Source organism: Streptopelia decaocto (assembly GCF_964273445.1).
Source record: "Streptopelia decaocto genome assembly, chromosome: 2".
NCBI classification, from domain to species: domain Eukaryota; kingdom Metazoa; phylum Chordata; class Aves; order Columbiformes; family Columbidae; genus Streptopelia; species Streptopelia decaocto.
The window spans coordinates 5223873-5245605 of record NC_138655.1 but is presented as its reverse complement, the minus strand read 5'-3'; the positions used below and the strand labels follow the sequence as shown (position 1 = coordinate 5245605).

Sequence of the window (21733 nt, the reverse complement as noted above, 5' to 3'; positions counted from 1 at the left end):
GAACGCTAATACACAAGTTATTTTGTGATGGTATCATCTGCTAAACACCTCTTTCTTTTAATATAACTTTACATTTATTGCTGTCTGTGCCAACAGCCCAGTATTTATCCACTGCTCTTCACACAATAATGGTGAATTTCTTTGTGTGTGTGTGTGATCACAGATCATAAACCATTAAATCTCTCATTAATTCATTAACTTCTTAAATGTGCATGGATCAATTTTAAAACCTCATTCAGCAACATAGTGGCCAGGTTTTTTTTTAGCCATGCTCTATTTTTATGTAAAGAAAATGTGTTCTTCAGGGTTTTTTTTGGTTTTGCCAAGAAATTGAGAGGTTTTATTCTCTCTGGGAAAACTGGAAGATCTTTATTGTGGGAAACTGCAGCGGGTCTGTGGAATCCTTGACAGAAAGTATGGGAGTAGACATCAGTCTTGAAGATATTAAGGTTTATCCCTGAGAAAGATGGGAGTAAAGGAGTATCCAGAGATATGGAGTTGTACCCATGAGAGAGAAGGGGATAGAAGAATAGCACGGGTGATAGCAAAATTAGCCAATGAGATGTTAGTGCTGTAACTTGTAACCAATAGTGAAAAGACACATGAACTGGTAGAATTGTATAAAAATGCACTTGTAGCAATAAATGGCATCTACTGCTTTCATCCTGGAAGAACTTGGTCCATGTCGTTTGTCCGTCTCAACCGCGACACTTTATTGCAACTAGAATTGCCTCATGCTCTTTAATATACGTGTTCTTTCTCCAATAGTACTCTTAATATCTCCCAGTAACTTTGGGGAATTCTGCAGGCACTTCTCCAGCTTCTTTTCCATGGGAAATTCTGATTATATGAGGTTTATCATTATTTTTTCTTCTAATGCCATACAACAACTGATGTAGAGAAGTACTTTTCAATGACTTAACATTCTTTTCTGCTTTCGGGTCACCCATTAGTACACGTGAATAAATTGTCCCCATTTGAGCAGGTTCTTTATTGGAGCAGCGGGTGTTATTTCTGCCGTTGCTGTATTTCCACTACAGGACAGGAACAGCATCTCTGGACACTCATTTATTAGACCTGATTTATTTCGAGAGCTCAAAAGGCACAAAAATACCTGCACTGAGCAGTTTCTTACTCAGATCTGCAAATCACAGCAAAAAGAGACTCCTGCAGCACAGACAGGAGAGCAGAAAAGGAGACACTGAGACATGATTCTTCTCTGCAGTTTGTAATTAGTCCCTATAGCAAACGAGGCATATTAATTTTTAGGCAATCTGTTGTTTTGAATTTACCAGAGGAGAGATTTATTTTACCTGTGTTCGCCGTCAGGTTTGATAAAGAATTCTTGATAACAATACCAATTCAGTTCTGATTCAAGAGAAATAATTCTAGTATGAACTGCTCTACGGGTGTGATTGTTTTTAATTAGGAACAGCTTCGATTCCATTGCTCGTATGATGTCAATTCTGCCATTTCGAAAGATACTAAAAAAAAGTTCAATTATTAAAAGCTGCACAGGAAAAGGGAAATGCCTGATAATGAGAATAGGAGCTAGAGAAGAAAGTTAAGTCCTGCTGTACCCAGGACTTACACTGCGTTGTCCACAGGTGAGTAAAATGACTGCAGACAGGTCCCCAGATCCTATGGGATCTATAAGGATCCTACATCTATATCCAAATGGCTCGATGCCCTCCAAAATCCTGGTACTTTGATGGATTTTTATATTTGTATTGAATTCAGGCTCCAGTAGTATTTATAAGAAATTCACGGTAATGTTGGCTGTTTCCACCAGATGTCACAAGACGATAAAGATCAAAGAAGAAGCTGAGCCTGCTAGATAACCCTATCGCATCACAGGACATTATGCTTCACTTCAGGTACAACTTAACACAGAACGACCTCCGGGAAGCTGTAACCTCTAGGGAATCATGCAGCCTGAGAGATTTACATTCTCTGTAACGACTAACTGTAAAAGAGGTCTCCAAATGCAGTAATGGTGGAACGGATGCCAGTGAACGCATCACTGAGCGAAGCATGCACTGAGGTGCTTACAGCTGCTTAAGGTGATTTTATTAATAAATCAGTATAGAATCATAGAATCATTTTGGTTGGAAGAGACCCTCAAGATCATCAAGTCCAACCATAACCTGACTCTGGCACTAAACCGTGTCCCTAAGAACCTCATCGAAACGCCTTTTAAACCCCTCCAGGGACAGTGAGTCCACCACTGCCCTGGGCAGCCTGTTCACTGCTTCAAAACCCTTTCCAGGAAGAATTTTTTCCTAATATCCGATCTAAACCTCCCCTGGTGCAACTTGAGGCCATTTCCCCTCACCCTATCACTTGTTCCTTGGGAGAAGAGACCAACCCCCTCCATGCTCCAAGCTCCTTTCAGGCAGTTCAGAGATCAGAAGGTCTCCCCTCAGCTCCTGTTCTCCAGCTGAACCCCCCAGGTCCCTCAGCCGCTCCCATCACACTTGTGCTCCAGCCCCTTCCCCAGCTCCGTTCCCTTCTCTCAAGTCGCTCCAGCACCTCAAGGCCTTTCTTGGCGTGAGGGGCCCAAAACTGAACAGTTTTTCAAGGTGCAGCCTCACCTATCATCTATAGGAAAGCCTTGGCCTTATGTACTGGGAAAATTCTATATGAGCTAATAATAACAAATTGCCATTAACAAACTGCCTTTATTTTCCATCTAATAGGATTCTTTATGAGTACATCCCTTTCTACCCTAAATTCTACACAAGTTATTCTTCCATTAACAAGCTGACCATTGGACTCTGTGATCTTGAGGGCATCTCCCACCCAACATGATCCTGTGATTCCCTCTCATCTAAGTAGCGATGGAATTAGTGGCCTTAGCAGAATCCTTACCAATACAACACAATTGTTTCTAAAGCATGTTAGAAACTTTTGATTAAAACCATTAACGAAATGCAAACTCTGTGTCATCATTTCTTACCCAAACAGGCACAAACTTCTGGAGACAACAGCAGCAAAACCCCTGTTGCCTTCAGGAGGTCTAGGCTGACACCATGTTACAAGTTATCTATGAAATAAATAACTTACGCTTTTTCTATGGATAAACAACATTTAATCCAATTCCTTGTATTCCTTAAACATGTGTTCATTAGAGCATAAGCAAAACAGCGCTGGGTGCACGGGGGATTCGCTCCGCCCAACACGCACACCTTTAAACAATAAGAAGTGTGCTTAAATACGGTAAGGTGTTACATATTCATAATGACCCCAGGAACGCCTATACACATTCATAACCTTTCCCCGCTTCTGATTAAAATGAGTCTCAGATAACCATTTCCATAGACCCTCCCCTGTTGCGCCTGCTCAGTGCCACTTGGTGAATTTGAGGAGGGGTCTTTGGGGGTCTTTGGATGAAGGCTCCTTCAGCTTCATCACAGTGAACTTTTTACCTTTGGCTCATTATGTTGAATTGACTGGGACCCAAGCTGCCAAGTCGATTGAAACCAGACTGGCGCCCCCTTTTGCTGTAAATCTTCGTTATCTTGTCTCCTCAAGTTTACAGCAGTAAAACTTCTTATCTTGGCATTCGATGGGGTTCTGTTCTTCTTAACATAAAGCTCTAAACTAAGCATTTATTGTGTGGCTAAGCCTTAAAGTGTTAGTTCGTTAGCAGGCACCCATTATATGTTTAGTTAACCCTTAAAATGTTAGTTCCCTCTATATATATAACTATATATATAACTATATAACTTCATAAGCAAGTTTCATAACTTTTTACATAGAACTTACCCACCTTTTTCCAGGTTCAGAGCCCGTGCCTCATTTGGTTATATCTGTAAACATTAAACATCTTAGCACGAATCACAACTGCGTTTTTCACATCTACATGGTGAACACGCAGGTTAAATATTCTGCGTATGTGGGGAATGTGTTAATAATGAACACACAGGCCCATCATCACTGAATAGTTTACATGTGCGCTCTGCACCTCAATACACCAGACACCATTCCCTTCAGCTGTACTACAGCGGGGAGAGGTGTTTACCAGCCTCTAATTACAGTTTGACTTAATTCTGTAGCCACTGGCCTGTAATTGGAATAAATACAAGACGGGCCTATTTGCCATTAAAAAGTTCCCCAAACTCAGGCGCTCAGCGGGGGCCAAGGCCCACGCTGGGAGGCTGAGCAAGGGAAGCCCTGAGGCCCCTGCTGGGGCCGGCACCGGGCTGTGGAAACGCGAGGGGACCCGAGCGAACCGGCAGCCGGGCCCCGAGAGCGTCCCCGTACCCCCGCGGTGCCGCCACAGGGACGAGCGGGCGGGCCGGGCGCGGTGCCCCGTGGGACGTGTAGTCCTCCCGCCGAGCGCTGAGCCTCATGGGAGTTGTAGTCCCGCCGCGACGCGCCGCCAGCAGCGCTCGGGGTCCTCCCTGGCGGACGGAGACTACAACTCCCAGCGGGCTTTGCGGCGGCGGCTGCCCCAGCGCTCGCCGGGCTGGGGATGAAGGGCTGGAGCCCCAGCGGGGGGGGAAAGATGGCGGCGCGGTTGAGCGGCGGGGAGAACAGGCTGGTGTCGCTGCCGCTGTCGCGGATCCGCGTGATCATGAAGAGCTCGCCGGAGGTGTCCAGCATCAACCAGGACGCGCTGTTCCTCACCGCCAAAGCCACGGTACCGGCTCCCTCCTCCCTCCCTTCCCTCAGGGCCGACCCCGCTCCTCCCGCCGCGCCGGGCCTGGGCCTCCCTGAGGTACCACGGCCCGCGCCGGGCTCCCAAAAGGGGTTTGTCTGGGGCATCGTCCCGTCCGGCTGAGTTCCCAGAGCTCTTGTGTCCACCCCTGTCCATTACGATAAATTAACCTGTGTGGAAAAGGTATCTGGCTGCTTTCTGATTATAGAATGTCCTGAGCTGGAAGGGACTTGCAAGATCATCGAGTCCAACTCCTGTCCCTGCACAGGACACCCCACAGTTCACACCGTGTGTCTGAGGACGTTGTCCAGTCTCTTCTTGAACACTGTCAAGTTTGGGGCTGTGACACCTCCCTGGGGAGCCTGTTCAGTGTCCAGCACCCTCTGGGTGAAGAACCTTTTCCTCATGTCCAGCCTGAACCTCCCCTGGCACATCTTCCTGCCATTCCCTTGGGTTCTGTCATTGGTCACTAAAGAGTGATCAGTGCCTGCTCCTCCTCCCCGTGTGGTGAAGCTGTAACCACCATGAGCTCTCCCCCCAGTCTCCTCTTCTCCAGGCCAAACAAACCAAGTGACTTCAGCCGCTCCTCATACGGCTTCCTCTCCAAACCCTTCACCAGCTTCACAGCCCTCAGTATCCCAAGTGTCATTTGCTGCGCTGTGGAAAGCGTTAAAGAGATCAATATAAATTAAGTTGCATACTAGAACCTAAATCTACGGTCAGTGCTGCAAGGAGATGCAACCGTACCCTGAGCTGAGGCTCTTCTGAAACAAATGGGTCTCTCCACAAAGTGACCAGCATATACACACTTAAATATGGCATTTGTGTCTTTAAACAGGAATTAAGGTGCAGCCTCACCTACACAAACAATTGTGTTGTATTGGTAAGGATTCTGCTAAGGCAACTAATTCCATCACTACTTAGCATGAGAGGGAATCACAGGATCATTTTGGGTGGGAGATGCCCTCAAGATCATAGAGTGCAATGGTCAGCTTGTTAATGGAAGAATAATTTGTGTAGAATTTAGGGTAGAAAGGGATGTACTCATAAAGAATCCTATTAGTTGGAAAATAAAGGCAGTTTGTTAGTGGCAATTTGTTATTATTAGCTTATATAGAATTTTCCCAGTACATAAGGCCAAGGCTTTCCTATAGATGATAGGTGAGGCTGCACCTTGAATTAATTAAGGAATTAAAGAAAATTGCCAACTATAGGCATGAATGCATAGTTTGATTCTTTTGTTTTAATTTTTTAGGAGCTTTTTGTTCAGTATTTGGCTACACATTCCTACAAGCATGGCAGAGGCAAGGAGAAGAACGCTCTGACTTACAGTGACCTGTCTCATACAGCAGAGGAGTGTGAGACCTTCCAGTTCCTTGCAGGTATCTATAGCGTGATGGTGAATCCAGTATGTAGTGTGATTAAAAAAAAAAAAAAAGAAATTTTGCTCTTATTCATTTGTTTTATGAGGACACAATTCTCCTGGTTGTTAATTTCCTGTATAATGTTCAACTGGAACTCATAAACTACATCACTGAAAACATTTCTTTGTGAATGGGGATTTTTCTGGTGCTTCAAAATTATACAAGGCTAATTAGTTCTCAGCGTTTTGCCTTAAGCCTGTCTTAAATTCCAGCAACTCCATCTGAAAGCTTTCAGCCTATAAAGCAAGAACACTGCACATCTTTATGTGAGAAACTATGTGGCTCCAAAGTTATGTGTTTAAATCTCTGTGTCTTGTTTCTCAAAGTCATTTGTTAGATGGTTCCTCTCTCCTCACATATATATGTGCACACACATGCCTGTGTGCACACAGTTTGTACTCATACTTGGATTTTTGCTGTGACGCTTAGCTCAGAAAAGGCACTGGCATAGGACATAGGTCGAGAACAAGATATTCTTAGGCCGGGGTTTCTCGGGGTTCCCCGTGGACACACCTTCAGAGCACGCTGTTCTGCTTTGTCTCATGTCTGTTGTTATCACCCTGAACAAGTGTCTTACCTTAATGCAGAAAAACGTTTTACAGGATATAAATGAGATGAATCTCAGGCAGTTGAGTAACTGAGCACTATTGTACATCCAATAAATAATGTACGAGCAGATAGTACAACCAGTTGCCAGTAAGCAGTTGTAAAATATATTCCTTATCTTTACTTACTTGTACCATAAGTAGGTAATTCCCTCTTCACACAGCTGTACAGGTCAGACTGGCTTACCTGGTTATTCACTTAAATAATGATGTTTTTAACAAAACCTCTTTCCAAATTCATTTTGTCACTGGTATGGATGCAACAGGATTAATGAGACAATATAAGTGTTCAACTGACTACAAAAGAAACGATTCTCCCTTCCAGATATCTTGCCCAAGAAGATCCTAGCTAGCAAATACCTAAAAATGCTGGAAAAAGAGAAGCGAGATGGAGAAGTGGGGGAAGATGATGAAGAGGATGGGGAAGAAGACAATGAAGATGTAACTGTTGATGAAGATGTTGGATCTTAAAACCAATGGGGAATTGCTTAATAGCTGATCCATTTTCTGTTGTGTAAAGGATGTTCTTTTTGTGACTGAGAATCCAGATGCTGGATCTATTTATGTACTGAGCCATCTGCTTTTGCTTTGTTTAAGAAGTTTAGAAACCGAACTTTATACTTGCTGAAGAGTGGAATTCTCCCCTCAGAACCGTGGTGGGGTGAGAAGACCTCATGTCGATCTGCCAGCAGAACTCGCTCAGGTGATTTAAAAATTACTCCTTCAGACAATCATTGTCCAAATTTAAATTTTCTGACAGGCAGCTTTCAGTCCAGAAGCTCTTCTACCCTTTGACTAGAAGTCAGTTTGTGTTTCTCCTCAGAGCAGAAGATGAGGGGAGGTGTTTTACACCGTGTCTACTCCTTGGGGAGCCAGTAACTGATCACACCCTCCTTCTGTCTTCCAGAGCAGTGCCAGGGCATTAGCAGTGGACCAAGACCATTAAGTCTGCAAAAACAGCTACTTCTGTAACACAGCCGAAATAGCCACATTGGCACAGAAACAGGGTGGAGAATGAGATCCATTCTAAATGCTGAGGTGGTTCTGTGGTGGTAAAAAGTACAGGTGTGAAATAACTATGTAAATATGTACATCTGGAACCTTTTTTCTCTAATGAACTCCTGCGGTTTGTTTGTGGTGTTCTACCAGAACACACACTGCAGTCTTAGATGTGGATTGTTGAGAATGAGAAACCCTTCTACCATGTGAGTGACAGAGCTGGATTTTTCATTTATTTTGTTTCTTTTTTTATGGTAAAAATGATCACCGTCCTGTGTAGAACTTTATATGCAACTTTTTAAAATAAATCTTTTGTATGAAAAGTGACAATTGATGCAGAGACTTTCTATAGTTCTTCCCGGCTTCCGTCACATATGTGATCAGTGTACAAGCCTGGGGTGCTCGCTGTTCATCTTTCCAGGAAGGAATGGGGGACAAAAGGCTCTGTGATGCTTTGAATAGTCTTGGGTCAGTCTGAGCAACAAGTGACCCAGATGAGCCAGTGTGTGCCCAGGTGGCCAAGAGGCCACCAGCATCCTGGCTTGTACCAGCACTGGTTTGGCCAGCAGGACCAGGGCAGTGACCGTCCCCCTGTCCTGGGCACTGGGGAGGCCAAACTTCGAATCCTGTGTTCAGTTTTGGGCCCCTCACCATAAGAAGGACATTGAAATACTAGAGAGAGTGCCGAGGAGGTGACAAAGCTTGTGAGGGGCCTGGAGCACAAGTGTGATGGGAGCGGCTGAGGGACCTGGGGGGTTCAGCTGGAGAACAGGAGCTGAGGGGAGACCTTCTGATCTCTGAACTGCCTGAAAGGAGCTTGGAGCATGGAGGGGGTTGGTCTCTTCTCCCAGGTAACAAGTGACAGAAGGAGAGGAAATGGCCTCAAGTTGCACCAGGAAGGTTCAGATTGGATATTAGGAAAAATTCTTCCCAGAAAGGGCTGTCAGGCATTGGAACAGGCTGCCCAGGGCAGTGGTGGAGTCACCATCCCTGGAGGGCTTAAAAGATGCGGAGATGAGGTTCTTAGGGACTGGTCCAGATCCCTCTGTAGAGCCTGAGCAAGAGGCCAGTGCAGCACTTGACAACGTTATCCACATACCTGGGCTGCGCCCACAGCGTTCAGAGGTGTCCCACACCGGAGGCTGCCGTGCCGCGTTGTCCTGCGAGCCGCCTTCACTCCTGGCAGAGAGGAACGTGTCCTTGCCGCCCCGGACTTGGAGCCCAAGCGGCACCTCCAGAGCCTGAGCTGAAGCAGAGCGCTCAGGAGGAGAGCTGGTACGACCACGGCCGGGCTGCAGAACGCTGCACCTGGGGAGAAGGAGCAAGCACAGACCAGGAATTCTGAGGCTCTACACAACTGGTGTCTTTGAGTGTCACATGAAAGACACAATTAGGAGGGAAAGACAAACTCCAGCGGGCGGTGGTTGGGTGGAGGAGCTGTGCTGGAAGGAAGGACGCACACAAGGAAAGCCACGAGGATGCAGCGCTCCTACGAGTTTCTCCTCATTGTCCCCCGATCACCCCATTCCTGCAGCATCTGCTCTGGTCTCCCCAAAACACCCAACGGTGCTTCATGTCCTGAGCCCCTCAGGGAGCAGTCGGGAGTGAGGGTGGGAACTGGGAAAGATTTTAATGTTTTACTCAGCTTTTTACCATCTAATTCTATTTTACTTGACAGTAAATTCTATTAATTTTCCATCAATCGAGTCTGTTTTGCCCGTGACAGTAATTGATAAGCGATCTCCCTCTCTTTACCTCAGCCCATGAGCTTCTTGTTCCTTTCTTTCTCCCTCTGTCCTGTTGAGGAAAGGGATTGAGCACCTGGCCCCAAGGTCCACCCTCTGCAACCAGAAATGGCAAAAGAGCAAGTTAACACTGGGCTACACACTAAAGGAAATATAGTTCAGGTGATACCTGATGTGCAAATAAGAGTAATGAATACAGCAAGATACCAGGACAAGATTCCAAGGGACGGACCCCCCGGCCTCCTTCATCCCTTGCAGTAAATCGAAAACCACATTGAGGAGCGATTATAAAGCGCCAGCTAAAACCGCATCATTTAACATGAGCTTCCTCAGGCTGCTCTGAAAGCCACTGAGGAACATTTGAACAAAATAAAGCAAATCGCCCATGTCTTACTTTGCAACTGGATAATTTACCTGAACCCTACAGCTCAAAACAACTGAGAAAGCAAGAAAAAGCCATTATCTCACGCTTCTCCCTTTACAGCTCAGGGCTTTTTCTCCCCACTTTTTGCAGTTGCTGAACGTTCCTGCGGGTCCTGCTGGGTCTATCACTGCCTGTTTAAGGTGTTCAGCGATTTTTATACAGCCCAACGCAGGCCAGGGGTCACTTTCCAGGGTGAATCTGTCATTTTACACATCGTTCTACTTTTTTCCACCAGCTTGTGAGATGTTAAAAAAAAAAAAGCCAAAAGAAGTGTGGTTACTAAGTATAAATCATCATATTTCATGCCTCTTAGGATTTTCCTGTGGGATGATGAACATATTCTGTCGATTAGTGAGGCCACAAGAACTCAAACGCCCTTTGGGACTCAATTCAGCCAGAGTCCTCCATGGGGACCTGAGAGCTGCCAAAATTCACCACAACCACCTCCGAGGCCTCACGTTCACCAAAGCTCTTTGCCATTAAAAACCAGTAACCGCGATTTGTTTTCACCAATAAAGCTCCGCCTGGAAAGGATTGAGTATTGAGTAAAACTAATCAGTGTTTGCAGCGTTGGGAGCTCACAGAATCACAGAGTGTCAGGGGTTGGAAGGGACCCGGAAAGCTCATCCAGTGCAATCCCCCCATGGAGCAGGAACACCCAGATGAGGTTACACAGGAAGGTGTCCAGGCGGGTTGGAATGTCTGCACAGAAGGAGACTCCACAACCTCCCTGGGCAGCCTGGGCCAGGCTCTGACACCCTCACCAGAAGTTTCTTCTCAAATTTAAGTGGAATCTCTTGTGTTCCAATTTGTACCCACTGCCCCTTGTCCTGTCATTGGTTGTCACCGAGAAGCGCCTGGCTCCATCCTCCTGACACTCCCCCTTTATATATCTGTAACCATGAATGAGGTCACCCCTCAGTCTCCTCTTGTCCAGCTCCAGAGCCCCAGCTCCCTCAGCCTTTCCTCACACGGGAGATGCTCCACTCCCTTCAGCATCTTGGTTGCCCTGCGCTGGACTCTCTCCAGCAGTTCCCTGTCCTCAGCAAACCTGCGATTGTTTGCTATCCCTCTTTGCTCGACGCTTTATAGTCAACACCAAGGACTTGTTTTCTATTTAAAAATTGTAGGAATATATATTCAGGATTATAACTTGTGAAGCAGTCGAAGCAATCCATGATCTTAGATTCGACTCTGAGCGGTGGCAGAGAGGAAAACGCGGCGTCAGGGCTGGAACATCAGTGCTGTTTGCGGAACACACAGGGACTTTTCACCCATTTCTACATTTAGCAGCAATTCAGCAGCTTCCACCACTCTGCTCACCGTGGATTTAGGCCACATTAAATAAAAAGCCATCAAACGGAAGCGTGTAAAGATGAGGAATCGTATTTTATTGACATACTATGAGGCAAAACAAAATTGACACCATACAAAATAACTTTATAAAATATCATTCACATCATTCTTTTTTTATTTTGTCAGGAATTACAGGATTCTGAGCCTTTTACAAGTCTTAACGTTTTGAGGTGAAAAACACTACGCTAAATCTTTAGTATTAGTTGTATATATATATACAGTAAGAAACCAAAACAGAAACTGTTAGGTTTTTTTTCATGAGTTTATTGCAAAAGTAGTGCAAACTATTTTAACCTTGCAAGCTGTAAAACAAACTTGGAAAAGGACCCACCTAAGCTGAAAAAAATACAAACATGACAATAAATGCTCAGTTTCACAGCCTTTGAAGCTTCCTTCAACAGTTCTCATCTAAGAAACTCCCCAAATCCGCCTATTTGTAGATTTTTATGGCAATTAAGAAGCAAACGATGCGTTCACAGCAGCGAACGGGACCGCACGGGGAACAGCTCCTGCCCAAAGCGGCACCGCGTCCCCGTCGCCCGCAAACACAGAGCAACGGGGCGCGTTGGTGCGCTTGGTTTCCCTCTCTTAATAAGCTCAGGATGGAGAAAAGAGTCGAGAAAGCGGCACGAGCGACGACGAGATATTCGGAATGAGGAACACGTGGCGTCTGTTTTCGCGGCGTCCGCGTCCCGACACCTACGTGACGCGTTATTCCTGCTGGCAAACCCCGTCCCGCCCGGCCGCGTGAAACCGAGGACGCCGCGTTCTACAAGATGGACCGAAAACCCATCGAGATCGACGGAAAATTCACCGCGATCGACGGAAAACGACTAATGAGGGTCCCCCAAAGCAAAAACAGGTAGCTAGTAACCTACAAAAATAATAACAAAGCAAACAAATGCTACATGGAAAATGTTAAAGGAACAAAATGCAGCATATTCAGGCTCTTTTTATTTTCTCTTGAGGTACCTATATAAATATTACCTTCTGCCCAAAGTACTATTTGTTTTGTTATAAAACTAAAGTCCTTATCACGAGCCAATCGCAGGGCGGCCGTTACTATTGAGAAAGTGCAACCATGCTGATAATTTCTCTGCAGCATATCAAAGGATGATCAGGCTTTAGAAAATAGAGCTTAAGTAAGTCCAGACCTGATGGAGCGGGTTTATAAAAACATTGACCAGAGGCGTTTTTCCTTTCGTTCGAGTCTCTGTGCAGCCTTAGGAATTCCTGCCGCGACGGAATGTCGGCGCTTATACGACTCCACATATAGATTATTTTCCTTTAGTATTTCAACTAAATACAATTTGAGAGAAAACAAGATTTCCCCTTCTGCATTAGGTACTGGTAAAAAGTCTTTATTTCTTGTTTAAACTTCAAAAAATCAGAGCATTTCACAACTGAAACTTTGTAAGTAAAAAAGGTTCACGTAGTAGAAAAACTTACACAGAGTTGTAAACTGTTACATACAAAACAGTGGAAAAGTCCGTGACGTTTTATTCCGTTACCCTTACACGTGTATCCCTTCATTTTTTATATATATATATATATGTATATATGTGTATATATATATATATGCACACACAAATATTGGGTATTATATGTGTGCATATATAGATACACAGATGTATTTATTAAGGGTCGGGATGATATATTTATTGGGTATTTCTCTTTGCCTAGTTCTGCTGTAATATTGTACATTTTACGACTTGATACACCGAAAAATATTTAAGATTTGCTCAATTTCTTTCTTTTTACCACTTTGCGGTTAAGATTCATTTGCTGGTTTTAATTACAAGACGACTTTTGATTGTTACGCACTGGGAGAAACAAAACAAAACACAAAGGCACAAAGAATCCAACTCAAATCCAATATGGTTGTCTCCGCAGAATAAAGCCAGAGGTTTTGGTTCGCGGACGTTCCACGCGGTTTGGTCGCTTTTGCCAATGTCAATATGAGGAAATAGCACCCAACTGGTTAAATGAGGTAGATCCAAATGGGAAAGGAACAGAAAAGCAAGGAAGCTGGGTCCGCAACACTCGATTCGCCTCTATTTCCAATGTTCTTAAGGATTTTACGTCAGTCGGAAGAAGCGGAGAACAATGGCACTATCTGAACTCAAAAGCAGGTTTTTGGGTGGAAATTCTAAGTGTTAAATCGCAATCCTCCTTCAGGCAGATATTTCTTAGTGGGGGGGAGGAGAATATGTTCAACCAAATAATAATAATGATAATAATAATAAAGAGAAGCTGAGATTTGAGCAAGAGGCAGCGCCTCGAGCCGTCAGTCGCTACACAGAGACCGACGCGTTTCCCTTCATTTCTCAGGTGAGAAAATCTCCTTCTTAACTAGTTCAGCCTTACAGCAACACCCTCCTCTTATTAAACCCTCCTCCGAGCAAAATGGGCCAAACTCATGGTTTTAAGGCTCGATTTAAGGCCCACGTATTCGCGCGAAGCCACAAAGCGGCGTTTAAACCCCGCATGGGAAACTCCACCCAGCATGTTTCTGCGTCTGCTTTTTGTATCGCGAGCGCATGACGTTTTAATAGAGCTCGACACGCGCACGGACGCCTTTAGTACCACTCGAGGCCCTTCACTTATTTCATCAATACATTCTGCTTTCCGTCACATTAACCACTTTGCTGCACAGAAATGGGCACCTTGGATTTAGGAACTGCCCGAAATTTGGAGGGGTTTGTGACAAACTAATGAAGTCCTGTGGAAACCTGGGGAATTGTGCTTATTATTCCCAATAAACGCCACCTTTATATCTTTTATAAATAGTCTATAAACTGTCCCACTTTCCTTTCACTAATGTGTGTGTATATACACATATATGGATACACATACACACATTATATATATATGTAGAGAGAGAGATCTATCTATCTAGATATCTATCTATCTATCTAGATATCTATCTATCTAGATATCTAGATAGATAGATCTCTCTCTCTCTATATATATATATACATATATATTTATATATATCTACTAAGATTTATCAACAAATCACAGAAAATAAGTGGTACCGCTCCTCAGGAGATCACATAACTTTGCCAAATATACGTCCTCATTGCACCCAATCTTAAAATTTGATTTTTCACCATTTATACTTCTGAAACTTATGCCTTTTTAAACTATTTCTTATCACTTTTTTTCCTCTTTTCCCCCTAAACAAATCCCATCCTTTCCCAAATGGCCTACTGGGGATTATTAAATAAACCCCCTTAAAGAAAAGCACATAATATCTAATCCTTCCCCCCCCCAAATTATTTCTACTGCCCCAAACCAGGATTACCAAGTTTGTAAATAAGGTGAGCGATTTATGGGCTCCGTTCCATGAGAAAACGTATCAGGACCAACAAAATCAAGGTTTATATAAATATATATAATTAACAGAATTAACTTGGGTGAAATCTAGGAAGAAATGTCTTTGGATGTTGCGTTGAGACGCGATGGGCACGAGTCGATCGCTGAGATTGCGGGGCAAATATATGGTGAGCAAAAACGTGCCATTTTCCATATAGCGGCGTGAGTGAAGCTTCACAGATTTAAAGAAAAGCTGATAAATACAGACCAGAGTCCATATTAAATGTAGTTTTGTTTTTCTGGCAGGAAATCCAACCTAACAAAGCAAATCCAAACTCCCAGTCTTGCTCACTGACCTTTCCGCTATTCCTGCTTGCCAAGCGCACTCAAAAAAACCCATAAAATGACCAAAAAGCTTTAAATTAGTATTTTGGGGCTAATTCCTCAGCTGGTTGCAGTGTAGCATCTGTAAATCCCTGCTGATTAGATTGTAGTTATTCCAGCAGGTATTTCATTTGTGCTTAAAGAAGAGGGGAAAACATCAAAACTAAAGCAGACAGCAGTACATCCAAAATGTGGCAGGGATAATAATAATAATCATCATCATCATCATCATAAATCTGTGCGCTCGTAAAGCCACGTCAAAATGAATACGCCCTCTCATAAAGATTTGTAATGCAAATATAGGACTTTTTGAAACAACACAGGTAGGTCGGTCGAAGAGCAGCCACAGGTTGTTTTAAGATGCGTCTGCCATGGTTGAAAACCAAGAGTATAATTAGTAAACACCTTAACAAGCGCTTAATTAGTGGTTTTGTAGGAAAATGTTTCACCTGGCCTCATTATCTCAGCTCCATCTCATCCTGGCCACAGCCATAGTGTCTACTCAATGAGAATTGGCTTCCACAAAGTCACAACTGCCGCCAATAAACCTCGTTAGTGTCTATACTCAAAGATTACGATAACGAACTATAGTATATAATCTCAAACTTAAGCCCAGTTACTTTTAAATTAAGAAAAAACTGAAAGGAAGCCACACGCCAGCATGTTGCGCTTCAGTGGAGCATTTCTGTCAGCAGAGTGGTTAATTACAACATGAGGAAGCTCGTTTGGCTTTGTTGTAAACGAAACGTGATGGATTAATACAGTTTTCTACAGTTTCATTGCAGGTTACTTAAAGCACCTTTAGTCTGCGTGCACTGATTTAAACCCAAATATTGATAGATCATTTTTGCCTCGGGTTCCAAATCCATTTCGAGCAGCTTCGTGTCATTTCTCAGTCCAAAGCGCGACATTTTTGGGCCAACGGCTAAACTGCAAACTCATTTTTCATGGGGAAACAACAGCACGGAAGGGAACGGGGTCCGGAGGGGGGCACGCAAACCCCAACGTGCCCAACGTGCCATTTGCCGCGTCTTCTCTGAATACTTTGCATCGACACGAGCCACAAAGGGAAGACAAAAGGAGCGAGGAGCGGCCGCCCCAGATCATGGCACCACTAGAAATAATACGGTAAAAATACAGTTTGTTCGGCGCATTTTGGCTCACTTGGAGGATTAATATCTCTGCGGGAGGTAGCCTTGAACTGCACCTGCGAGACTATCCCAAAATCACCTTTTGTAGTGATTTGGCCAAGCCGTTACATTCATATTAACACTTCAGGCAAAAAAAAAAGAACACTAAGAAAGCAACTGAAACACATGAAATAAAACAGATGGAGCGCCATGCCGAGCACACACGTGCGCACAACGCCACGTGTCCCTCCGATTTAAACCATCTCGGAGGAATAAATCCAGCTGTTAACCCTCAGAAATGGGAGGTAATACCTGGTATTTCGCATCCCAAAAGGGCTGGAATTTGGGTCCTTCCTGTTTTGGAGGGTTATAGAATTAACAAGAAGGCATTTTTTGATGGGCAGGAGATCGATGGCTTTTCATGGGCAACTACACTATTGCTGAGTCCAGAGCCCTAAAACATCCGCCGCGCTCAACAAGAGCAAGACCTTGGAACCTGGATCCCAAATTCATTATCCCACTAGTTCTTCATACAACACAAGAATAAAACGCTGGAAGGATTGAGGAAAACGCGACAGCTGCAGTTGATAGTCCAGATATTACATTAACTCTATTATTTATCGATTATATCAAAAATTGGCATCTGAATGTTGCACATTGGCAGCTGAAAAACTGTATTTTTATGGCGTGGGAATAATACACACGGAGAAGGAAGAAATATCTTATAAATGCAGATGAACCCTAAATATTTCCGCTGTAATAAAGCAACGGTGCCCTTGGATTTGTAGCATAACGCAAACAGAAAGAATAACGTTTAACCCCCAAATCTCGTATCTCGATACTGTAAAATCCGGCAGTATTGGGAAAAATACAACGCCAAGGAATGGTATCCACAGCACTTCAGTATTCGCTATACGTAGCACTATTTACAGTATTTCTCCAACACCTACAGCAGATGCAAAATAAAAGTCTTACAGTAAAAAGGGACTTTAAAAAAAACCAATAAATCAGTGCAATTACCTTCTATTTGAAGTTTTCCTTAGAAAAGACTGCGCGTATGCATCGAGAAGCGTGTTAGCAAATGCAATATAAAAGTAAAAAATAACGTACAGTCCTGCATTAGAAATTGAGAAAGCAGGCAAGACAAATATACAGAGATGCTACTGTAGAAGTGGATTAAAAGGAATTGGAAAATAAAGTCTGGTATGGAGCGTGAGAAATACTGACTGAGAACTTCTGTTTTACATTCGTTTCTTTAATGTGTAAAATAGATATTTAAGGAGAAAAGAAAATAGTCCCTTATGGGTTATCTGTGCCAGCAGAGATGCTCCCTGCATTATATGAAGAGACAAGTGTGTCGATCCAAATCTCCAAAGGTCCCAGTCCTGCATTTCTAGTAGTTGTAATTTGGAATAAGCGCAGCTTGTAGAACCACAATCTCCTACTTAATAGAAAACCCTAGGGCACAAACACGTGAGGTTTTAGATCGAAGCTTCAGAAGCATTAACTTGATTAGAAACTTCGGGCTTCTCGGAAAGCGACACAAACCTCAATTTCCATTTAAAATCCTCATGGAAACGTTCTCTCTTGTCTTAATTATAAAAACAATCGACAACAGCTGAACGCAACTTAAGAACGGACAAAGGCCGCGGGAGTTATTGAGAGAGTCAGTATTAAAGCTAAACCTTCACAACCTTTTTGCCTGGGTGAAGATCAGAAATACTGATGACAGATTTCTTGTTGAAGCGTAATAGTTGCCTGTACGTTTTTCACGCTGGCTCCAGCAGATTAAGCCGCGACACCTTTGTCGCTCACCCCAAACCTGACAGATGTAGAAACAAGACGAACACACCAAAGCTTCTGTAACACAGAAGAGCACGGATTGTAACTCAAGACGGTTGCAGAAATGTTCTAACCCAAAGCAAGTTCTAATAAAGACGAGTGATCTCACTCTGTACATCAGTGCATATATACAAACTATAAGTGTTGAGGTTGCATAGGGCTCTCTCTCCAACGCCAACAACTCCAATAAGCAGAGACAAATCCACCTAATTCCAGCATTTCACAACAGGATTGAGTCAACTCTGCCTCCTGGGCTCTACAAGAGGCGGACTGGACGTGTTATATTGACATTTCCTCCTTAATATCTGTTCATCTCTCCTTTAAAACAATAGAAATACTGTCAAATACCAATGGTGCTCAGTTTGACCACCGCGCCTGTGACGGGAACGAGATCTTGTGAGTTTTCAGGTTGCTCAGCACCAGGATCGACTGCACCGATGGTCGAGTTTGAGCGAAGGGACGCAACGAAGAGCAAGAGGAATGGAAGGGGTGAGGTTTTTGCGCTCTTGTTTTTTGCAACAGGAGTCAGACAACTCCTTCGGACGGGCTGAAAAATGAAATATAAGTTAAAAAAGAACTACCGGAGCGTAACGTGCATTTGGTTATTGCTGACCTGAGCTGCATAGCGACGTAGTGGTTATAACCGCGACTTCGACAGCAGGAATGTGTGTGAGATAAGAGACGTCTTGAGCTTTGAGTTTACCTGAGATATTGCTGTTCTGGAAGGACAAGTGGGAGGTAAAGGGGGGGGAAAGAGAAAAAAAATAGGGTTTTAGGTGTTTGTGGTGGCTTTTTTTTGGATAGGAGACATTTTAAAATACGTCATTTATATTCAAAATATTGCCAGAAAGATAGCTGCTAGCTGCTTTCCAAAGGATATATTTAGTCAATATATTTGTTTTAGAAAATGCTTTAAATTATCCACTAATTCAGTGCTTACAGGGAGAGGAAGGGGAAAGGAAATGGGGAGGAATCAAGCCATGAATAATCAGCGCTATTAGAGGTTTAAGAAGGTCTCTAAAAGGTAAAAACGGCCCTAGCCTGAAATGCATAAAAACCATCCCAAGTTCTTCATACTCAGGGAAGGAAAACCACTCGAAATCATTCCAAGGACACCCAGACAACAGCTGCTCTAGATTCAGGGTCTGCCAAATACTCCTTTCCTCCCCAAAAGAAGCCGCAACAACTACTCCAGCCCCAAGAACATGCCCTAAATAAGAAAGAGTGAAGTCCCAGAGTCTGCTTCAGCACTAAGATTTGAGGTCAAGACAGATTCCGCCCCCCTCGCCCCATCTGACCCTCGGAGAAATCGTTCAATCCCCGTCTGCGCAGAGAGGGAAGAGGAGGGTGGATTTCACATCCAAGAGGTCTCTGCATAATGAAGAGCAAAGAAACTAAACGGTGTCTTAAAACGGTTGATAGTTTGTTTTTTCTATTTGTTAAGAATAATTCATATAAAAAAATAATTCTTCTAGAAAACTCTGCTGAATTAAAATCTTCACTGAAATCTCGCAAGCGAACGAACGCACAGAGAAATGCGATATACCCACCAGGGAAAGGTCTGTAGGGAACGTTACGGGAGGTAAGTACGAAACACAATAAGATAGAAAACACAACCTGCAATTTGCTTTCTGTTCTACCAACGGAACTTCAAAATCTGGATTTACAGAACTACGACCAAGAAGAAAAATCTGACCCAGCAGCACAACCACCAAATTAGAATGATACAAACACAATTAACGGGGTTTGCGCTGTTATTTCACCTAAACACCGACAACCACCGCACTGCTACGAGGTGAAGATCTTGTATGTATGTACCTAAAACTCTTTACGCAGCAAAGGTTGGGCATTTTTTAGCTTATTCGACAGCAGCTGGTTGTGGTTTATCCGCGACGCGGCGCAGACCTCGGTACTGGTTAAAGCTACTCGCCCATCTCACTGGCTAGAGGTAAATGTAGTTAAAACACCGACCGAGCATCTGCCAAGAGAAAAGATGAAGCGAAACGAATCGGCGGAAGAGAATGGGATTTAAAAAACGATATTTCCGTTATCCTATGGAAAATAAACACAATCAAGTCAGCATCAACAAGTTTCCTGGGCTTTTTCTATTTGCTTCTAAAGCTGCTTGTGGCATCGTAATTAGTGCAATGGTTTACGCGTGTACTATGTTTTCTTTATGAACCCAGTGTGCAAACTAACAGAAGAGTTTGTCGACTAGTCATCAGTTTTAATTAATGCTTCTCCTAAGAGAACGTCAAAACTCTCACATTTACTATTGACCTTATGCATAATGAAGAGAGTTTCGCCTCCCTCCGTAAGTAAACTTCGGTTTTCTAAGATTTCTCTTTACTGCATAGATTCTCTGAGTTCTGTCTCAATGACAAACAGTGAACGCTCCTCTCCCAGAGCTCCTGCTCCCCCGATATCCACCATATAAATAAAATACAATTGTTTTGTGCTTGAATGGACGTCGAGTGTTGGTCTCGTGTGCGTCTCCGGACTGCGCAGGTCAAACCTGCTCTGCTGGTCTAGAACAGACACTGGATGTAACTCAGCAATTGCATATTTTTGCGGTTGAATAGTCATGTCCCCACGAGAAGGTTTTGATTTCTAAATCCAAAGCATTCTTGATATGTGAACAGAAGTATAATGAGCACTCCTTAGTAAATAAAAATAAATAATAGCATCTAGACTATCACATTAATACTGTGAAACATATATAAAATTTACATTAACTCCAACAGTGAAAAAAGGATTGTACTGTATTTATCACCACAGACCCGTATTCTTTAGAGACTTTGGAAAGTAAGTGTCACAGTCCTGTATGACAAATTCTAAAGTTAGCTGTCAGTATGATTTAAAAAAACTCTTTACGTTGTGTTTTTTCTTAAATGGCACCTTTTCTTTTGCCAATCGAACTGGACCTATTGAAAGCTGAAGGTACAAGTTCATTTTTTTGTTTGTTTAAATTCTTTAGTCTATGAAAAACATTTTCAAATGCAGCACAATAAAAAAAACATTCAAGAACAAGCTTCAGAAAATACATTTGCCCTTAGACACACAGAGAATAATCTTTATAAGACAGCTGAAAACCAGAATTTTGCCACTCTTTGCTTTTGAAAATAAAGGTTTTGTAAATGCATCTAGAATAATTGAGGCTTTGTAAATAGTCTAAAAACGCTTTGCTTTGTATTAAAAGCTGATCCGCAGCATTTTAGCCCATCAAACTTTAGTATGAATTAGATCTTTCTGACTCATTAAAAGCAATTCGATGAATAGCAAACTGAACGAGGAATTTTGTGGGTTGGGTTGGGTTGGTTTTTTCCCTAAGCCCTGAGATCACAGCTCTTGATTGAATTATAAAATATGGGTCTGTTTTATACCGAGCAGCTCAGAGATTTTTTGGCAAACCACATTTCCAACAACAGCGGGGTTTGGTACAAGAACGCGGTTTCGAATGGAGCGTGAAATTCTGGACGGAAGGCTTTCTCGCAAACGGGAAAGCGAATCAAATGGGAAGATGCATCACTCAACGTTGGTCTAAGTGCAGCTGGTCTCATGTGAATCCAACTCTGTGTCGTACGGAGTCGCCGAACATTAAAACATGTCAAGCGAAGTACATAGTGCGCAACGTGTCCTGGTGAACCTGAACTGCTTTAGCAAGTGCTTGGTGGTCTCTGCCGTTGCTCTGGCCGGACGTGTGGCTGCCTTCAGCGCTGGAAGAGAACGGAGCGGGGAGAAACACAGAGGTTTGGGGAGGAAGGGAGCAAGGCCTTATTGCATCTCTCTCTGCTTGCATAGAATGTTTTTGTATCGTTTGTTGTGAACAGAACAGGGAGAAGT

At 43.4% G+C, this 21733-nt stretch overlaps 2 protein-coding genes and 1 long non-coding RNA gene across 9 annotated transcripts in view; 2 read left to right on the top strand and 1 right to left on the bottom strand.

Annotated features, from left to right (window-relative positions):
• Window positions 1-21733, top strand: part of LOC309436619 — a 481462-nt gene that overhangs the window by 281970 nt on the left and 177759 nt on the right. The gene's annotated exons all lie outside the window — the stretch shown is intronic.
• Window positions 4479-8021, top strand: CHRAC1 (chromatin accessibility complex subunit 1). Its single transcript, XM_082045916.1, has 3 exons — window positions 4479-4645; window positions 5919-6045; window positions 7018-8021. Exons 1-3 carry the CDS (start codon window positions 4511-4513, stop codon window positions 7161-7163), a joined length of 408 nt encoding a protein of 135 aa, XP_081902042.1. The 5' UTR covers window positions 4479-4510; the 3' UTR covers window positions 7164-8021.
• The window catches only part of AGO2 (argonaute RISC catalytic component 2), a 58700-nt gene continuing 48197 nt past the window's right edge, over window positions 11231-21733 (bottom strand). For all 7 annotated transcript variants that reach the window (XM_082045907.1, XM_082045909.1, XM_082045908.1 and 4 more), the window contains one exon: window positions 11231-21606. In XM_082045907.1, coding sequence (XP_081902033.1) covers window positions 21498-21606 — 109 coding nt within the window. In that variant the 3' untranslated portion in view covers window positions 11231-21497. The remainder of the gene's footprint in view (window positions 21607-21733) is intronic.

Bases quoted from the DNA above. Each gene is read 5' to 3' on its own strand.
- CHRAC1 (XM_082045916.1), top strand. From the start codon at position 4,511: ATGGCGGCGCGGTTGAGCGGCGGGGAGAACAGGCTGGTGTCGCTGCCG. The intron at 4,646-5,918 runs GTACCGGCTCCC...TTAATTTTTTAG, and splicing joins TCCTCACCGCCAAAGCCACG to GAGCTTTTTGTTCAGTATTT. The intron at 6,046-7,017 runs GTATCTATAGCG...TCTCCCTTCCAG, and splicing joins GACCTTCCAGTTCCTTGCAG to ATATCTTGCCCAAGAAGATC.